The 20,112-nt window shown below is 40.8% G+C and overlaps 3 protein-coding genes, 1 non-coding gene and 1 pseudogene across 4 annotated transcripts; 4 read left to right on the top strand and 1 right to left on the bottom strand.

Moving 5' to 3' along the window:
• The first annotated feature begins 5,942 nt into the window (after window positions 1-5,942).
• LOC117629151 lies at window positions 5,943-7,920 on the top strand (annotated as a pseudogene).
• A 1,733-nt stretch (window positions 7,921-9,653) lies between these two features.
• Window positions 9,654-12,641, top strand: LOC117628442 (peptidyl-tRNA hydrolase, chloroplastic). Its single transcript, XM_034360902.1, has 8 exons — window positions 9,654-10,047; window positions 10,277-10,361; window positions 10,806-10,873; window positions 10,957-11,007; window positions 11,141-11,214; window positions 11,782-11,840; window positions 11,931-12,007; window positions 12,091-12,641. Exons 1-8 carry the CDS (start codon window positions 9,787-9,789, stop codon window positions 12,202-12,204), a joined length of 789 nt encoding a protein of 262 aa, XP_034216793.1. The 5' UTR covers window positions 9,654-9,786; the 3' UTR covers window positions 12,205-12,641.
• A 1,237-nt stretch (window positions 12,642-13,878) lies between these two features.
• LOC117628440 (protein ASPARTIC PROTEASE IN GUARD CELL 1) lies at window positions 13,879-15,995 on the bottom strand. The gene has a single exon (XM_034360900.1). The coding sequence runs from the start codon at window positions 15,785-15,787 to the stop codon at window positions 14,303-14,305; it is 1,485 nt and encodes a 494-aa protein (XP_034216791.1). The 5' UTR covers window positions 15,788-15,995; the 3' UTR covers window positions 13,879-14,302.
• A 2,127-nt stretch (window positions 15,996-18,122) lies between these two features.
• On the top strand, window positions 18,123-20,001 carry LOC117628441 (putative pentatricopeptide repeat-containing protein At1g53330). Its single transcript, XM_034360901.1, has one exon. It carries the CDS (start codon window positions 18,337-18,339, stop codon window positions 19,723-19,725), a length of 1,389 nt encoding a protein of 462 aa, XP_034216792.1. The 5' UTR covers window positions 18,123-18,336; the 3' UTR covers window positions 19,726-20,001.
• Window positions 20,002-20,009: 8 nt separating this feature from the next.
• Window positions 20,010-20,082, top strand: TRNAA-CGC. The gene has a single exon. It is a non-coding gene; the product is annotated as a tRNA-Ala (tRNA).
• The last annotated feature ends 30 nt before the right edge of the window (window positions 20,083-20,112 follow it).

Genomic DNA, 20,112 nt, shown 5'->3' with positions numbered 1-20,112 from the left:
TTACGGCCAGAATGAAGAGTATAGTCGCGCGGCTATACTATATATACTAATTTAGTAATTAATTAGTTTAAATCATTTTTTTGGACTTTTAAAAAAAAATTCGTACAAATTAGTTTGTTTAGTTTAATATTTTGTAATTAAGTAATATATTAGCATTATTTAATTACTTTAATTAGTAATTAGTTTTTAGTATTATTTCTTTTGTGAAGAATTAGTATTTAAATATTTTAATTTATTTATGAAATTACTTAATAAATATTATTTAATTCTTCTATGGACTTCAAAACCTATTTTTAATTTTCAAAAGTATTTTTAAAATAGTTTCTATTATTTAAAAATCCTGGAAACTTATTTGAAGTAGGCAAAAATATTGTAAAAACTATTTTAATATTCCAAAAAATGATTTTAGCTTCCAAAACCCAAATCCAAGTCTCGAACTTCAAAATTTGTTCCAAAACCATTCTCAAGTCTCGACCCTAATTATAAGCCTACTCCAGGGCACTTGACTCAATTAGGCTTGGATACTCACGTAACTTGACCTAGCGTTTTACGATTAGGATTTTGATCTCAATGTACAACGTAACCGGACCTAATCCGAGTTAATTGAGTACATCTTTATGTAGACAATTATATTTAAATAATATTTTTTATTTTAAACAGTATAGCCGTTTTTTAAATATATTCGAATATTTTTATTATTATTATTCTAATATACCGATTTTATTTTTATTTTTAAAAATGCCATGTGGAATGTGGATGAATTATGGGTGAAATCACAAATAGACTCAACACTACAGCATATTCATTGCCTATCAATTTGATTGATGATCATCATCTGGTTTAACTATGTTCCTTTTTCCTTGATAACCAAGAATTTAACCTACATAGAAAATATGAAAAATTGTATGTTTGGGTTTTATGCTAGGGCTAGAAGGACATTTAAACTTTTTCATTTTGAACAAGGAAAAAAAGAAGTGAACTGTAAATGAAATCTCATGTTTTTTATTGATCTCTGTTGATTTTTCCCATTTGTTATCATCTATGTTTCTTTAAAATGAAATCAATGCCATAACCAATATTCAATAAATTTAATGGTAACAAAAAATTCAATTTTCTTTTTTGGGAAAACATAATTAACAGATTAATCCTTGGTCCCCAAGTAAACAAGCTCCTATGTAAAAGAGGCACATATCTCACTCACGCCTCTCCAACCTAATTCCATCAAAACACTGCAAATTAAACCCTCTCCCAAATTCCCAATTCTCCAATCAAACCTCTGTTTACAAATCACGCCGATGGCTCCTCCACCAACTGGTCTGGTAATTCGTGGTCCTCCAGAGATCAACAAGCCCACCCCACCACCGCAACCCGAACCCGCCTTCGGTGATTCGTGCTCATAGGTCCTAGCTCATGCCAAGTATGCAGCTCATATTGCTGACACTAAATTGTATGGCTGAGATCATATTCTCTGTTGTACAAAAGGAATGTTCTGTTAGAAATGAATTCAGTGTGTGCATGATTACAATCTGCCAAACAGATTCTCTCCCTCTCTCTTTCTCTCTAAAACTTTGTCTCATATACTTTGTGTGCAAGAAATCTACTATTCTATAGAAACTTCAACATGGTATCAGTAGCGAAGGTTCTGATCTGAGACTGGGCGTAGTGAAATCAATCCAGTTGAAGGTAGCATTATCTAGTCTCACATGGCTGGATCTAGCATGAGTGAGCTTCGTGCTCCCATCTTCAATGGAAGCAACTACGATTTCTGGAGAATAAAGATGTGCACAATCTTCAAATCTCACAAGCTGTGGGATATGGTTGAGAATGGGTATGAGCAATCTGTGAAGAAGGAAGAAGGAGAAGATCTGACAGCAGCTCAAAAGCTTGTTTTGGAAGAAAATATTGCCAAAGATGCTAAGGCATTGGGTCTGATCCAGAATGCAGTTTCTGATGATATTTTTCCCAGAATTGCTTTGAAGGAATCAGCCAAGGAAGCATGGGAAATCCTGCAGCAAGAATTCAGAGGAGACAAGAAGGGAAGATCTGTGAAACTTCAAGCTCTTAGGAGAGAATTTGAATACACTCGTATGCATGATGATGAATCATTGTCCGGATATGTCACTAAATTGCTTGAGCTAGTAAATCAAATGAAGGCTTATGGTGAAGAGTTAACTGAACAGAGAATTGTTCAGAAACTCTTGATTAGTTTATCCAGAGAATATGATTCCATTGCTGAGGTTATAGAGGAGACAAAAGATACAGAAACTATAGGGGTTCAAGAGGTTATAGGATCTCTAAAATCTCATGAACAAAGGCTGCAGAGGCATAATGAGAGAGTGACTGAGAAGGCTTTCTCTAGTTTGAATGTGAGCTCTAAAGATCAGTCTAACACAGGGCAGGCAGGGGGTTCCAAATCCAAAAAGAATTGGAAATCTCAGAAAGGGAAGAAGTGGGACTCAAAGTCTGAAAACAATTCTAAAAAGGAATGTCAGACTGAGGGAGCAAAGGTGCCTTGCAAAACCTGTGACAAATTGCACTTTGGTGTCTGCTGGTTTAAAGGCAAACCTAAATGTTATAAATGTGATAGGTTTGGTCATATAGCCAAAGACTGCAAGGGAAAACCAGAAGCTGCTAACTATGCATCACACAAGGAGGAAGAAGGCAACATGTTCTATGCTTGTCATGCTGCTGAAATAGTGAAAAATAATGGTGTGTGGTATGTGGACAGTGCATGCAGCAACCACATGACTTCACAAGCATCCCTTCTAGTCAATATTGACACCAAAGTCACTGCAAAGGTAAAAATGGGCATTGGAGACTTAGTGGAAGCAACTGGAAAAGGAACTTTGGTGATTGACACTAAAGCTGGGCCTAGATATATCAAAGAGGTTATGCTTGTACCAGGATTGGATGAAAACTTACTTAGTGTAGGTCAAATGGTAGAGCATGGCTACTATCTTGTCTTTGGTGATTCTATGGTTGAAATATTTGATGACAGGTCAATGGAAAATCTGCTGGCAAAGGTTTCCATGACAGGAAACAGATGCTTCCCACTGTCATTGAAATATGCAAATTCAGTGGCTATGAAAGCAACAATTGAAGAATCCACTTGGTATTGGCATAGGAGGTTTGGCCATTTGAATATGCAGAGTCTGAAGTTGTTACAACAACAGGAGCTGGTCTATGGTCTGCCTGAAATTGGAAATGCAAACAGAATTTGCCAAGACTGTGCAATTGGAAAATCCCACAGAGAGGCTTTTGGTAAAGAGAAAATTTGGAGAGCTAGTTTACCTCTGGAGCTGGTTCATTCAGATGTTTGTGGTCCAATGCAGACCACATCAATAGGTGGAAACAAATATTTTTTGACTTTCATTGATGACTGCACCAGAATGTGCTGGGTGTACTTCATGCAATTCAAGTCAGAAGTGTTCAATATTTTCAAGAAATTTAAGGCTATGGTAGAACTACAAAGTGGATACAAACTGAAGAAACTTAGAAGTGACAGAGGTGGGGAATATACCTCTGCTGAATTTCTGCAGTTTTGTGAAGAAATTGGGTTGGAAAGACAACTAACCATGGCCTATTCACCTCAACAAAATGGGGTTGCTGAGAGAAAGAACAGGACCATTGTTGAGATGAGCAAAACAATGATGAAAGAGAAGAAACTACCATACAAATTTTGGGGAGAGGCAGTGAATACAGCTGTCTATATCCGGAATAGATGCCCCACAAAAGCTTTAGATAATGTCACTCCATTTGAAGCTTTTAGTGGAAGAAAGCCTGGGGTTAAACACTTAAAAGTGTTTGGTTCTCTATGTTTCTGTCATGTGCCTAATCAGTTGAGGTCTAAACTGGAAGATGCAGCTGTTAAGTGCATTTTTGTTGGCTATGGCAAATGTGAAAAGGGATACAAAGTGTACAATTTGCAAACCAACAAGATCACTACATCTAGAAGTGTGATCTTTGATGAGAACTCACTATGGGATTGGGACACTCAAACTGTTGATTCTGTCACAGTTCAGATGAGGTCTGAAGACACTTTCAGAAGTAGTGAAGAGGAGCATGAAGAAACAATGATAGACATTCCCAGTCCACCTCAAGTAACTACAGCTGCTACTAATGTTGCTTCACCAAGTGATTCTCCAAGTTCTACACCTGTAAAGCTTAGAGACATCACTGAGATTTATGCTAGATGCAATATGAGCATCATTGAGCCAGAGAACTTTGCTGAAGCATCAAAGGATAAAGCTTGGCAAAAGGCAATGGAAGCAGAAATGGAAATGATTGAGAAAAATGAGACTTGGGAACTAGTTGATAGACCAAGTGATAAACCTGTGATTGGTGTGAAATGGGTTTATAAGACCAAATTGAACCTTGATGGCTCAATACAGAAGCATAAAGCTAGGCTGGTGGTCAAAGGCTATGCACAAAAGCCTGGAATCGACTTTAATGAGACTTTTGCTCCTGTGGCCAGACTTGACACAATTAGAACTCTCATAGCTTTGGCAGCTCAAAAGGGGTGGAAATTATACCAGTTAGATGTCAAGTCTGCATTCCTAAATGGTGTGCTTAAGGAGGAAGTCTATGTAGATCAACCGGATGGTTTTGTAACTACAAACTATGAAGACAAAGTGTACAAGTTGAAGAAAGCCTTGTATGGTTTGAAACAGGCTCCAAGAGCCTGGTATGAGGAAATCAATGCCTATCTTGTTAGCTGTGGTTATGTCAGAAGCACAAGTGAGGCTACTTTGTATTGCAAGACTAAGGAAGACTCTGGAACTCTAATAGTCTCAATCTATGTTGATGACATTGTGTATACAGGCAGCAGTGAAGAATTAATTGATGAATTCAAGACTGAAATGATGAGAAGGTATGAAATGACTGATCTAGGCCTTTTATATCATTTCCTTGGTATGGCAGTGATTCAAACTGAATCCTGCATTTTCATAAATCAAAAGAAGTATGCTCTGACTTTGCTGGACAAGTTTGGTTTGAAGCAATGTAAGCCGGTCAGTACTCCTCTGGTGGCAACTGAAAAATTGTGCAAAGATGATGGAAGTGATCCTGCAGATGAGAATGAGTACAGACAGATTGTGGGCAGTCTATTGTATTTGACAGCTACAAGACCAGACATAATGTTTGCAGCTAGCCTATTAGCTAGATTCATGCATTGTCCAACAAAGAAACACTATGGAACAGCCAAGAGAGTGCTGAGGTATATTCAAGGCACCATTGATTTTGGTATTGAATATCAAAAAGGAAAAGAAGCCATTCTAATTGGATATTGTGATAGTGATTGGGGAGGAAGCCAAGATGACATGAGAAGCACCTCTGGCTATGCTTTCTCTTTTGGCAGTGGAGTATTTTCTTGGGCATCAGTCAAGCAACATAGTGTTGCTCTCTCCATAGCTGAGGCTGAGTATGTCAGTGCAAGTGAAGCTACTACACAAGCAATATGGTTGAGGTTTGTTCTAGAGGATTTTGGAGAATTGCAAACTGATGCAACTCCATTAATGGTGGACAACACTTCTGCCATTGCAATGACAAGAAATCCTGTTTTCCATCAGAAAACCAAACACATCAACCGCAGGTATCATTTCATCCGAGATGCTTTACAAGATGGAGTGGTGGACTTGAGATACTGCAGGTCTGAAGAACAAGTGGCTGACATTTTCACTAAAGCTCTGTCTAAAGACAGGTTTAACTATCTTAGAGGATTGCTTGGTGTTAAACCAGTTAACAATTTAGAAGGGAATGTTGAAATGTAAATTCTGTTACTGGTTTAAGTTTGTTAGTTGACAGGTGTAAGGCTTAGATTTGTTTCTAGAGTGTAGGTCTCATAGGTCCTAGCTCATGCCAAGTGTGCAGCTCATATTGCTGACACTAAATTGTATGGCTGAGATCATATTCTCTGCTGTACAAATTGGAATGTTCTGTTAGAAATGAAATCAGTGTGTGCATTGCATTATTCCAATCATTTCTCTCTGCAACAGATTCTCTCCTCTCTCTTTCTCTCTACAACTTTGTCTCATATACTTAGTGTGCAAGAAATCTACTGTTCTATAGAAACTTCAACATCCCTCACCACTCTCAAACTCATCTGCAACCTCAGAGGCGTCCGTGGCACCGGAAAGTCCGACAAGGAAAGCTTCTACACGGCGGTGTTTTGGCTCCACAAAAACCACCCCAAAACCCTCGCCTGCAACCTCGCCTCTTTCGCCGAGTTCGGCTACTTCAAAGACATGCCCGAGATTCTGTACCGCCTTCTAGAAGGCCAAGACGTCAGGAAGAACCAAAAGGACCAGTGGTCAATGAGAAAACGCAGATGGGGCGGTAGCAAGAGGAGACCAGTGGTTCGGCGAGTGGCACGGAGACGTCGTCCGAGTTATAAAATTGGTAAATCGAAAACCAAAGCGGCGGTCACTCCGGCCATCAGCAGCCGGAAGAGTGTGCCTAAAGAGGTTCGGGTAATGAAGGGGATGGAGAGGATAAAATTGGAAAAGGAAACAGCGAGCGCTGCGAGGAAAGAAAAGAAGATAGTCATGGCCAAGAAGGCCATTGCCAGCTACCAGCGTGACCCGGATTACCGGTTCTTGCACCAGAGGGTTTCGGATCTTTTCGCAGAGTTCTTGAAGTCCGATATAGAAAACTTCAAGTCGGATGATAAGCATAAGAAGATAACTCTGGCTGCCAAGTGGTGCCCTTCTCTTGACTCCTTCGACCGAGCCACTTTGCTCTGCGAAGCCATTGCGAGGAAGGTGTTTCCCCGAGAATCGTACCCGGAATATGAAGGTATGGAGGAAGCACATTACGCCTACAGAGTCAGAGACCGGCTGAGGAAGGAGGTGTTGGTGCCGCTGAGGAAGGAGTTGCAGTTGCCCGAGGTTTACATGGGTGCCAACCAATGGGGTGCTATTCCGTACAATCGAGTGGCCTCTGTGGCCATGAAGCTTTACAAAAGTAAGTTTTTGGAGCACGACAATGAGAGGTTTAACAAGTATTTGGAGGACGTGAAAGCTGGCAAGTCCACAATTGCGGCGGGTGCTTTGCTTCCGCATGAGATCATAGCCCAACTGAATAATATGGGGTAGTCTCCTTCTTTCGATGACCAGAATGACGATGACAAGGAAGATCAGGTGGCCTTGCTTCAGTGGAAGAAAATGGTGGATGACATGCTAAAGGAAGGGAAGCTGAAGAATAGCTTGGCTGTATGTGACGTCTCGGACAGCATGGCTGGAACCCCAATGGAGGTGTCTGTGGCTTTGGGATTGTTTGTGTCCGAACTGACTGAAGAGCCATGGAAGGGAAAGGTCATCACTTTCAGTGGAAACCCTTGGCTGCATTTGATAGAAGGGGATGATCTTAGGTCCAAGTGTGAATTTGTGAGGAGGATGGATTGGGGCATGAACACTGATTTTCAAAAGGTGTTTGATTTGCTTCTCCAAGTGGCCGTGAATGGGAATTTGAAGCCAGAGCATATGATCAAGAGGATCTTCGTGTTCAGCGACATGGAGTTCGATGAGGCTTCGAGCAATAGTTGAGAGACTGATTATGAGGTAATACAGAGGAAGTATAAGGAGAAAGGGTACGAGAATGCAGTGCCACAGATCATGTTTTGGAATCTGAGGCATTCTATGTCTACGCCAGTGCCGAGCACAGAACCAGGGGTGGCGCTGTTGAGTGGCTTTTATGACGATATTCTTGGATGGGGATGGGGACATTCGCCCGGATCTTACCATGGAAGCAGCCATCTCCGGCGAAAAGTATCAGAAGCTGGTTGTGATAGATTCATGATATGATCATCAACATTCTTCATTCATGTCTCCTGTAAAAAATTCATAAATAAGTTGACGTTTTATGTTTAGCCCTTTCCTCTGCAAAATTTCATATATGAATGATAAGAAATAAGTTGACCGTTTATGTTTGGCCTTGGTGTTAATTTCTAACCAACCATTTTGTAGAAGAAACTAGACAAGTGAAATGTTGGTGGTTTTATTTTATGATTGCAACTGGACTTGTTGAGGACTTGTTGGTGGCACCCAAGGTATGAGATGCATTTCCATTTTGCCCCTCAAAGGGACTTGTTGAGGCTCAGTTCCGCCAAAGAGATGGACTTTGTTCATGTTCCCAATCCAATCCCATACAGCTTTCCTCACTCTTCAAATGCTTGTTCGAGGTTTTTGAAATCCCACTTGAATCCAGGAAACAAATTACACAGTACTTTCTTAAACTGACACACACGGTTCTTGGGTAATTTTTGAGAGATAATGTTCAGTCCAGTACACTTCATTCTTATATATTGCATATCTAATGGAGAGGCAAAGAGCAGTTCCTCAAACAAATGTCACCACATGTTCGGCTCTATCTGACTTGGTTCTTTTGGCTCTTGTCGTCCAGGCCACGCGTCCAGCTAGCCATTTTAAAGGAGCTAGAAACGATTCGGATACGAAATGGTAAAAGTATCGGCGATACGTATAGTTTCGACGAGCTCCGAGACATGCACTATTTGCACGCGGCCATTTCGGAGGCCATGAGGCTGTACCCTCCCGTATCGGTCTACACAAAGGCTTGCCTAAACGACGACGTCATTCCGGATGGGACGATTTTTAAGAAGGGGTGGTTCGTGACGTACCACGCGTAAGCCATGGGAAGGATGGAGGGGATATGGGGGAAGAACTGCGGTGAGTATTTGCCTGAGAGGTGGCTCAAGGACGATGATGGCACATGTCAGCTGGAGAGTGCGTTTCGGATTCCGATATTTCTTGCCGGGGCGAGGATGTGTCTCGGAAAAGATCTGGCTTATATTCAGATGAAGTCGATTGCAGCGTCTGTGATGGAGAGGTTTGAGTGAAGTGCAAAGAAAACTTGTTTGTAATTTGTAAAATCTATACTCCATTGAAACTAAAAATGGACAACAACATGATATATGCTAATTAATTTAGAACAACAGCTAAGCAACTTGATTAGAATGAACTCAGAGAGAGAGTGAACAAAAACAATTGGACTCGGCTATACTATTTATATACCGGTTAGCGCCTAGGTGCCACGTGTCAGAATTAGTAAGGCCAAGCGGCCATGCTATTTTTAATAAATTAGAACAAACCCGGGTATAGCTGTACAACTATACTATTTTTAAAAACAGTTTAAAAAATCGTGTATAGCCGTGCGGCTATACTTTTAAAAAAGAAAAAACCAACCAAGTATGACCGTTCGGCTGTACTAAAAAAAAACCAGCTATATACAAGAGTATAGCCATCCGGCTATACTATTTTTACAATTTAGGAAAAATCCGAGCGGCTCTACTTAAAAAAACCAAAAGAGGACCCACCCAGCGATAGTGTCAAAGTAAGTATAGCCACGCAGCAATACTATTTTTAATAAACATTAATAAAACAGAGTATAGCCGTGCGGCTATATGATTTTAAAAAATTAAAAACCGGTTATGGCCCCGCGGCTATACTAGTTTTTTAATATTTAAAAAGAGACCTGCTTAAGGCCTACGCGTAATAGTAAAGCCGAGCGGCTATACCTTTTTGAAAAAAAATTGGTTAAGAACAAGTATAGCCGAGTTTAACTTTTTATTAATTTTCAATTTTCAGGATTTTTAACCTCTGTTTTTTTTTTTTTTTTTTTTTGGGTATCGAAAATTCATTTTCCCTAACGCTTGTAAATTGAAAATTCATTCTCCCTCATCTTCCTCCTAGTTACAGCCGTAGGGTTTATCTATCTATTTCTCAAACCCTCAGATAATTATTGGTATTTGTATAAATAAGTCAAACAAAAAATATGAACGTTGCTGCTTCTCTATCATCTATCGCCACCGTTCGCTTCCCCAATTGCCACCGCTGCTTTCGCTCCTCAAAAACCCTAATTCCATCTTCGTCGCTTCGGATAATGTCTCAATTCTCGTCATCACCCTCCGCCTCATCTGCGCCGCCAATGAGCTCGAACACGGCGGCTGTCGAATCCAAGAAGCCGCCCAAGCAGCCGTGGCTCATCGTAGGCCTTGGAAACCCCGGAAAGAAATACCACAGCACTCGCCACAACGTTCGTACGACCCCTCAAAGCTTTGTGTTTTTAGTTCGCTTTTGAAAATTCAAGTTGACCCCAAAGTTGACACTTTTGCTCCTCATAGCTGTTTTAGACGCTAATTTTCCTATCATATGAATGTTGCCTGGTTTTCTTCTTGATTTAACTCTATCTGATTAATGTTGTGCTATATGGAAATCTGAAGCTTGCAAATTGCAATAATATATGGCGGTGGTGTTCTTTTCAGGTGGGTTTTGAGATGGTGGATGCTATAGCTGAAGCTGAAGGGATATCATTGAGCAGTGTTTCTTTCAAAGCCCTGGTCGGAAAAGGTTCAATTGCTTTGAATTTTAATACTATTTCAAATTTACAACATATCTCGTGGATAAGTTTTGTTAGTGAGTAATGGATCACTCTTTGCTCTTGAAGCTTACATTGAGCTTATTTTCCCCACTTGTGTGATTATCTGCACATGCTGGAACTACCCAATTCTGTTGTCTTTATTCTTTCTCTCTCATGTTGATCGTTTGAAATATAGTTTGATTGGTTGCAGAACCAAACCAGCAACTGAATTTGCTAACTTTGCTTTATTGTGCGAGTTCACTTTTGCATAATTTTTGTGCATATATCATTTTCACACGTCTCTGCAATTTCCAATCTCATTTAGGTTTGTGAATTTATTGAGCTTATCGATAAATAATCCTTCACTTTGTTTTCAAGATTCCCAACTGTTATGGCAAACTGTAATCCAAATAGAACTTGTTTCCATATTCCAGGCCTTATTGGGGATGTTCCAGTTATATTTGCCAAACCACAAACTTTCATGAATAAAAGCGGTGAGTCAGTAAGTAAGCTATCTCAGGATTTGTCTTAATATTTTAATATGTTTCTGAGATGATTGGTTGATATTTGGACCCTTTGTTGAAGGTTGGATCCATTGTTTCGTATTACAAGATTCCGTTGAAGCAAGTACTTGTGGTGCAGTTTCTCTCCCTAGCTTGACTTAATCTCTACTCTTTCTCTTCTTTTTTCCCCCTCTTGTTTTCTGAGTCAGAGTGTCCTGTTTCTCTGCCATGTTCAAATTTCTTGAAATATATTTTTTTTTCTTCAGATCTTTGATGATCTAGATCTCCCTTTTGCAAAACTGCGGCTGTTGCCAAAAGGTGGACATGGAGGGCACAATGGGTAATTGCACATTGCCATGTTACTTTCCTGTTTTAGCTTATGTACTAGTTTGTGTTAGATTTAACTCAGTGTCTAAGGAAAATATATTTCAAATGAGCAAACTCTACCACTGTATCCTAGACCTGTAGTTTGAAAGGACCCTGTCAGATCCCTAAGATACCCAAACGAATACTTTTTCTCTGTATTCCAGATCTATATGTATTATCTTGGACACGATGAGAAATGATATCATTGTCCCAAACCACGATCATCCTGTCATCAGGAATGAATATAAAGATTATAAACATTTTTTGCTGCACTGTGACATTTCAAACTAGGAAGAACCTGTGGTGACTTGTGGATTTTCTTTCCCTGCTTGTAGTAAGACTGTTTTGTGGCATCTAAATCTTTTCTTTGGTTTATCAAGCCAATTGCGAAAAAATTCTGATTGCTTGTGGCTTAATGATTCACAGAATATAATATTGCTTATGTTATTTAAGTATATCAACAGTCAGATGGTAGAATAACTGAAAAAAATAGAAAGCCCTTGTGATTATTCAGGTTCCCTTCATATACTTTCTTTTGCAGGATGAGGAGTGTCATTGATCACTTTAAAGGGAGTCGAGATTTTCCTCGTTTAAGGATCGGTATTTTCCCTAGAGCACTAAAAGTGTTTGCCTATACTATTTTAAAAATTACGTTATTTATTATGTCATTGAATTGGAGAATTTCTGTAGGCATTGGACGGCCTCCTGGGAAAATGGATCCTGTGAACTTTGTTCTTCGTCCCTTTACTAAACAAGAACTTGAAGAGGTTTGTTGAGTTTCTGATGCAACTTCTGGAGAAACTTATGTTTAGATTGATACTGGACTCTAACTACTAGACATGCTTTTCAGTTGAATTTTACGTTTCAAGATGGCGTAGAAGCGGTGCGTATTCTTTTGCTCGAGGGGTTCAACAAAAGCGCAACATTTGTTAATAGTGCCAAACCCTTGGAACAATGTGGTTAAATTGCTTCGTTTGTTATCTTGGGAAGCATATTACTTCAGAAATCTCATTCTGGTGAACCATCCATCATTGCTTTCATTATTATCTGGTAGTGACACTGACTCACAATACTACTTTGAAGATCTATACAAAGCCCCATCAGAAATTTCCAATCAACTAGAGTAGTTCCAACATTCTTTCTGTGAACGAGCAGCTGCAGCTATATACTTGAGACTTAGCGACTTGTACTTTTTATCATTTTTTTTGTTTTACGTTTCTAAACTTTATTATTTTTCTTCTTTTTGTTAAAGGGCATGGCATGTGAAGAGGTCCAGGTAAAAGCAAAACGTTCCCACATTTTGGGTTTTTTTTCCTCCTCATATGTGAAAAGGTCCAACTAATTTCAGTATCTGCAAACTCACAAGTCACCGACCTTTTGCAATGTCTTATGGTTGACCGATATTTTCAAACTCAGCAGCGTACATGCAGGACCTGCGACCTTTCAGCAAAATCTGTTTAAGGGTTACCAACTATGTGTATGTGGGTTCCCACATGTGAAAATTAGTCTGCCGGCTTAAAATCAGTCAATTTTAAAATGAAGCAAGTCGGTAAGGGAACAATTTCTTATTTTCTTATGCAACTTATTGTGGTAACTTTTTTGACTTTTATTCCGCTGCAGCTTTCACTGAAGAAGCAGGGTCCACATTTTCTTACCCCTCCGCCCTATCTTCTTTCTTCTATTTCTCTATTGCCAGCGCCAGCTATAGTAAACCAATTCACCATGCCTTACAGTTACAGAGTAGAGATTGAATGGAAAAAAAAAAAAAAAAAACCGAAAAAGATAGCAATTATAAAAACGGAAGGAGTGGCTGTGCCAAACTTTTTTCCTCAATTAAAGGAACTAAATGCACACACTAGGATCCCAAACTTTTCAGCTGGGTCTTGGGACCCTCCCATAACTGCATATGGTAGTTGCCATTGATGTTTGACCTAAATTTTATGGCGCTTAAATGATTTTCACACACTAGGGTCCCAGCGCAAATTCTCTGCCCGATTTGCCTCTAAATATCTGGAAGGAGAACAAGTATGCATTTTTATTGCAGTTTATCGTTTTTTTTACAATTTGAAAATGAAATTGTACGTTGAATTTGGGCTGGGCATGGTAACGATAGTGGTATAGTATTAGTAGATGATGTGGGTAGGTCGACCGTGGATGATGAAGAAACACTCCCACGCGTCAGAAAAGACAAACGGCCCATGCCGACAATCACGGTACTTAGGCCCACAAAGGAAAGTGTAGGGACCCAAGGTCAAAGTGCGGGAATCCTACATGGCATACGTTGTCTTCCACTTCCAAAAGTGGACCCTACAAACAATGCATGTGATCGACTCCCCCACATTCACAAGCGAAAGTGAAAGAAAGCGAATTCGTAAGGAGGACCGGGTAAGGAAAGGAGCCAAACAAATAATATGCCTATCTAAACGCCTCCAAAATTCACATGCAATACGCAGGGAGAGTCACCAATATATATAAATCTAATCAAACAAAAGAAAACAAAATATATAATGCCACGAGGCACGCATGCAAGCAAGCCTTTGACAACGTATTGTATAACGTGAGTGAGTGAGGGTGTGAGAGCCCTCAACTTGGACTAATTTGCCACCAACAAAATCAATACATTGCTGACAGACAACACTAGCAATTCAATTCACTCATATAATTCAGCTCAGAATTTATACAGTAGATGGGCATGGGCATGGACCCCACTCTTATCTACCTCCCACCCAAATACATAAATATTCACATTCAAAATAAACTCAGCCCCAACCCTGTCTTGTGTACAATTCAAGAACCACCAACACCGCACCTGTAATAAATACTTGTAATATAAGGGGTATAGAAATCGAATTCAGGTGTAAAAGCCTTATAGCCACCAACCTTGTTCTTTTTCTTCATTTTTCACCCAATTATAATTTATGAGGGATAAATCGGGTAGCCCCGGCTCCTTGTACATAATATTTCACTCACAATCCCAACCTATTACCTCCTAACCCAACTCCAAACCTAAACTTACTTCTAAGACCTTTTTTTTAACCTTTTTTTTTTTTTACTTAACAAATTTAACATTTATTTGGCGAGAAACCCACGCGGTTGTTTGCCAAATCATAGCTCACACGTGTCCCCTGCTGCTGAACGTTCCCGATGATGGACGGAGACGACGACGTCGGAGCAAAAGCAAAGCAAAACGTTCCCGCCGAGTCCACGGGAATCAAGTAGTTCTTCGCGGGCAGACTCAGCGACTTCCCATCAGCAAACAGAAACGACACCGTTGGGACCTGAACCCTGGACCGCGACGACAGGTCGTAACACGTGTCGAACAGTGCAAATCCACTCGCACTCGGCAGGTCCCGAGTCAATCTCTTAAACGCGTCGCGTAGCGAGTTGTAGGCCTCCGTCTGCAACCGAGTTATGGCCGTGCCCGAGTCCACGATGATCCCGCCGTTCCCCGACTCGTCCACCTCGAAAACCGAAGGTGGGACCGACACCGGTTGGCCGCCGACACTGAACCCCTTGAGCCCCACGTAGTAAAACGTTTCGACCCTGCTGTCCTTCAACAACGGCGCCGTCACCGAGTCACTGGGTGGTGCCGAGTTGAACTCCAGGGTCGACGACGTGGACGAATCGCGGTTCACCAAACAGTACGAGAACGACGTCGCTTTGAATTGCGAAGGAAGTGACAAAGCCCCACCGCCCAGGCCCAGTAACCCGGCGGCCCCGACGAATAATCCCTCGTTATCGTGTCCGCACCCCAAGCCGACGTTATGGATCGCGCCCGAGTTCCCGAACGACACCGTTTCCGTCACGAAATCGCCGACGGTGTATGACCCGTCGCCGTAGGACACCTGGTAGAGGCACTTGTCGGCACGACAGGCGGACACATGAAGAGAATGGCATTGCGCGGAGTCGCACGTGACCGGGCGGTAAGTGGAGGATCCGGTGGGATTGAAAACCGGGTCGGTTTGCTGGTAACAATCGGAGCAAGGCTCGCATTGGAGCCAGTTGATGTCGCTGCCGGTGTCGAGCACCATGTACAAGGACTTGGCCGGGGTGCCGACGCCGATGCGCGTGAAGTACTCGCCGCTTCCCTGGCTCACACCCGACACGACCGGGGTGGAGAGGTCCTCGGGTCGGATCTCGGTGTGCATGGGTTCGAGATCGGACTTCTTGATATTCTGAACCACCAGCTGGAGCTTGGTGTGGAGCGAGTTGACTCGGGCGGAGTCGCGAACGAGTCGGGATTGGACTAAGGATTCGTAGTCCTTGTGTTGTGAGTTGTGGAGAGCGTCGCGGGGAAGGAGTTGGAGAGAGAAGGAGGAGTTGAGAGGAGTGAGAGTATGGGCCTGGGCCTGGGTTTCTTGGCGGTCCAATGGTTTGAGGGTTTGAGGGTTGAAGGAGAGGACGTCATGGGCTTGGGTGAGGGAGGCAGAGACGTCGAGAAGTGTGGTTGTTTCTTCTGATAAGCTGCGAGAGTGCGTGGAAGGAAACAGCGAAGTGAGAGTGAAGGCTGAGAGAATGGCCAAGTAAAGAAATGCGGTCTGAGCCATTTTCCTCTGTTGCAGAAAGCAGAAAGCAGAGAGCAGAGAGAGAGATGAGTGGGAAGTGAAGGGAGAGGTTGGCTTTATTTAGTAGAGAAAGAGACATAGAACGAGAGAGAGAGGGAGAAGATGCTCACGTCAGGCTTGGCTTAGTTAGAGGAAAAGCATTAAAGTGAGAGCTGGGAAGTGGAGTGGGACCCAAAGTAATTTAACTTGTTTTGGGTGGAGAATGGAGGCCACTGTTAAATCTATGTTTCAATTTTATTTTTTTTCCTTGTGTTATTGCAGAAATTGATAGTATTTTTTAATATTCTGCTTGTGTGCTGTTCTCTTCTGTGGCAGGCAGCAATGTCGGGAGTCTTTTGTTTTCTCTGTGTGTCAAGTTTTACTATTTTCTCCTCCTTTTTGGGGCAGAGGTAAAAGTTTCGTGATTGGGTTCAAATGAAGTGATGATGAGCCCTCGCTTTGTTTCTGGATCCGTACCGGTGGCAGGTGATAAAGGCCATAACATTTAAAACATAATTTATTTACAAAAAGAAGTCACGGTAACAATCTTATTCCATAGGACAGGATCAAAGTTGAAAGCCAGAATAACATCACTAGCCAAAGAAATAATTCAAATTTTGTCACATAATTGAGAATGACTTGGCAAAACGTACGCATCAGTCAAAAAATGAGCTTCCACGAGCACATGGCGAAACGGATTCGTTGAAAGAAATAACTCACGTATTAATGATGTTGTTTTTGCGTATATTTAGACTTTATTTTTTGCCTACTTGCGATTTAATTATGGAAAATTTTTCTATTCTCCGAAAAAGAGCTTTGACTTGAGAAATTGCGAGTTCTTTTTTCCTCTTTTGCTCATTACGTATTATACATAATCTTACAGAAAAAGATATTGTCAATTCTTCAAGACAATACTGGTATCTTATCATTGTAGCTGATTCGTTTAAAAGGAAAAATGAATGAATGTTCATTTACACCATGAAAACAACGTCCATCCCCATTTATAAATTAACCACATCAAATCATAGGTCAATTCCGAATATTATACAGCAACCAGATATGCATAAAATTAAAATAACTTTGTCGCGTTCTCTAATCAAATGTGAAAGCATTTTGTGTATGCAGCAGAATCATGCAAATGGAAGGCGGATATGCAAATGGACCACTGAGTAAGAAAATCGCTTTTGCACCTCTGATTTATGCCTAATCTTCTTCTTCTTCTTTTTTTCTGTAACACAATAAGCTAAATAAATCGAATTTCTCATGCAGAAAATTGTAATTAACAACGAGTTTCTTTTCTTAATTTTCTGCTTAATTCTGTGCTTTGGATATGCCAGCAAGCAATCAATTAATCACTGCCGGAATGGAGTAATTTGTTTTCTTGTGTTCTGTTTCTGCTACTCCTTTTTTGGGCAGGCGTAAAAGTTTAGGTATTAGGTTCAATTGATGATGTGATTAAAGGTGGTATTAATAATTGAGGTCAAGAACCGTCACTTTCTTTCTAAGTTCGTAGGGAGAACATAATCTTGAGTTGTACAACTAGATATCTTTTTTGATACAAATTTTACTTTTAAGCACGTGAGTTACAAACCGTTTAAAATAAAAAATAAAAAACTAAACGTCTTTAATAAAAACCACAAAGGCATTCAAAATACTCGAATTTATACATATTCAAAATTTACCTGAAGCTTGTGATTGAAAGGTCGGAATTTATCAGATATATAATCTTAAAGATTGTCCATCCAATCCAAGTTTCTACAATGCCTAGAAACAAACACATGGACGTGGACAATTCCATTACTTGTATTGAGAAATCCTGAGAATCAGCGGTGTAGAAAAAGAGTATTGTCAATTCTGCATGCAGCTGTATTGGTGGTTTAAAAGCAAGCATCAAATTGACACCATATGTCAATTCTGAATATTAATCAGCAGAGAGTAGACAACTTTGTCGTATATTCACTGATTGATTATATGTGAAAATGTTTTGTGGATGCAATGCACCGGGATCATGTAAGTGGGTGGTGGGTGGTGGGTGGTGGATGTCGTATTAGATATAGGCAGATTAGCAAGGGAGACAGACAAAGTCAAAGACTACAGATTAAAAATTTGTTTTTCCAACTTCGATTTGGATGATTGGAGTGGGAAGCGTAAAATATAGATTTAACTAATTTTGTTTTCAGAAAAGCAAATTGTAGAAGGACCGTCCTCAAAGTCTCACAACATGTTTACTTATATGTAATGAAATAGTTTTTAAGCAAAAGTGATTATACTCTACGGGAAGTGATTTCGGCCCTCTCAAAATCACTCTCAAATGAGCTCGTGGAATATTTTCATTCTTGAGCTCATAAATAATTGGGCTTAACAAGTTCATTTTCTTGGGGGTGTTTGGCCCGTCACTGCCTGAACGGTCCATTTTAAGAACTGCTGATCTAATTCTTTTATTCGTTTTCGTTCACTTCCGAATTCCAATAATAGCCGTTGCCGGTATTTGGCGGGAACTTATAACAGTATATCCAAACCAAAGCACTAGATTGACCCCAAAACAGAAGAAAATGAATGCTTCAAAATCTCTCTCTCCCTTCAGGCTTTCCTCTCTCCTACGTCGCCAGAAGGACCCAATTCTCGCTCTCCAACTCTTCCAAAACCCCAACTCTGATTCAACTCCTCAACCCAAAAAGTCTTCCCGCTACTCTCTCCTTTCCTACGACCTCATCATCACCAAGCTCGGCCGCGCTAAAATGTTCGACCAAATGGACCAAATCCTTCACCAATTGAAGCAAGAAACCCGCTTTGCTCCCCCCGAAATCATCTTTTGCAATGTCATTTCGTTCTACGGTCGCGCTCATCTCCCCGACCGTGCACTCCAAATTTTCGATGAAATTCCCACATTTCGTTGCCATCGGACCGTGAAATCATTGAATTCATTGTTGAATGCGCTTCTCAGGTGTGGCGAGTTTGAGAAAATGTGGAAATTCTTTGTGGGTATTGAAAAATACGCGACCCCGGATGCATGTACTTATAATATACTGATGAAAGCTTGTTGTTCGAATGAGTACTTGGATGATGCGTGGAAGGTGCTCGATGAAATGTCTAGAAAGGGTATTCCCCCGAATTCGGTGACAATGGCGAGTTTGATTTATTGCCTTTGTTCGAATTTGAAGTTGAAAGAAGCTTTCACGTTGAAAGAGGATATGGCTAGGGTATATGGGGTGCCGCCTACTATATTCGTGTATACCTCCTTGATGAAAGGGCTTTGCAAGATTGGTGAAATGAGTTTGGCTTTTAGGCTTAAGGAGGAGATGATAATGAGAAAAATCAAACCAGATGCAGCGGTTTATTCGACTTTAATCAGCGGGCTTTTCAAGCTTGGTAGGAAAGGGGAGGTTTTTGGGCTTCTTGAGGAAATGAGCGAGTATGGGTGCAAACTTAATACTGTAACGTACAATGCAATGATTAATGGGTTTTGCAAGGAGAAGGATTTTGAAGCAGCATATAAAGTTTTGGATGAGATGGTGGAGAAGGGGTGTGAGCCAGATGTTATTAGTTACAATGTGATTCTTGGTGGACTATGTCAGGAAGGGAAATGGAGTGAAGCAAATGATTTGTTCGAAGATTTACCAAGACGTGGATGCACTCCGGATGTGGTTTCATATCGAATAATGTTTACTGGACTTTGTGATTGCAGGCAGTTCAGAGAAGCAGCACTTATTTTAGATGAGCTGATCTTCAAGGGTTATGCACCCCATCGTCTAAGTGCACATAAACTTGTTGAGGGGTTGTGTCGGGAAGGTGATATGGAGTTGTTAAGGACAGTTTTAACTAGTCTGGGAAACGGAAATGTTCTTCATGTGGACACCTGGGCAATGGTGATTTCGATAGTATACAAGAAGGAGAAGCTTTCAAATGTGTCTGAGCTTGTTGATACTTTGCTAGTGCAGTAAATTGTGGTTGTGCCCATGTCAATAAGATAAAATTGGGTTTTCTTGCAAAGGCATGCTATATAATTCTATGCATCTGCGTGGATGACTTGCAAGTTCACTTTTCTTTGTGGTTTACTATGGAAGAAAACCAATATGTTTGCCATAATTTAAAGCCACAACTTTCTAGTCTGCAGTCCTATTGGGGCTGCTGATTTTAGAGGGACAGAGAAGGTCGCCAAAGCTAATGTGATTCGTTTGTGGACTGCTGTCCTTTTATATTTTAGAATTTAGGAATGGAACGACATGGGGACGTAGCTCATATGGTAGAGCGCTCGCTTCGCATGCGAGAGGCACGGGGTTCGATTCCCCGCGTCTCCAGTTATTTCAGCTATTTTTCCCTTTTGTGCT

The sequence above is a fragment of the Prunus dulcis genome, chromosome 5 (assembly GCF_902201215.1).
Source record: "Prunus dulcis chromosome 5, ALMONDv2, whole genome shotgun sequence".
NCBI classification, from domain to species: Eukaryota; Viridiplantae; Streptophyta; class Magnoliopsida; order Rosales; family Rosaceae; genus Prunus; species Prunus dulcis.
Note: the sequence above shows the minus strand (reverse complement) of the source record. Positions and strands in the feature narration are given on the sequence as shown.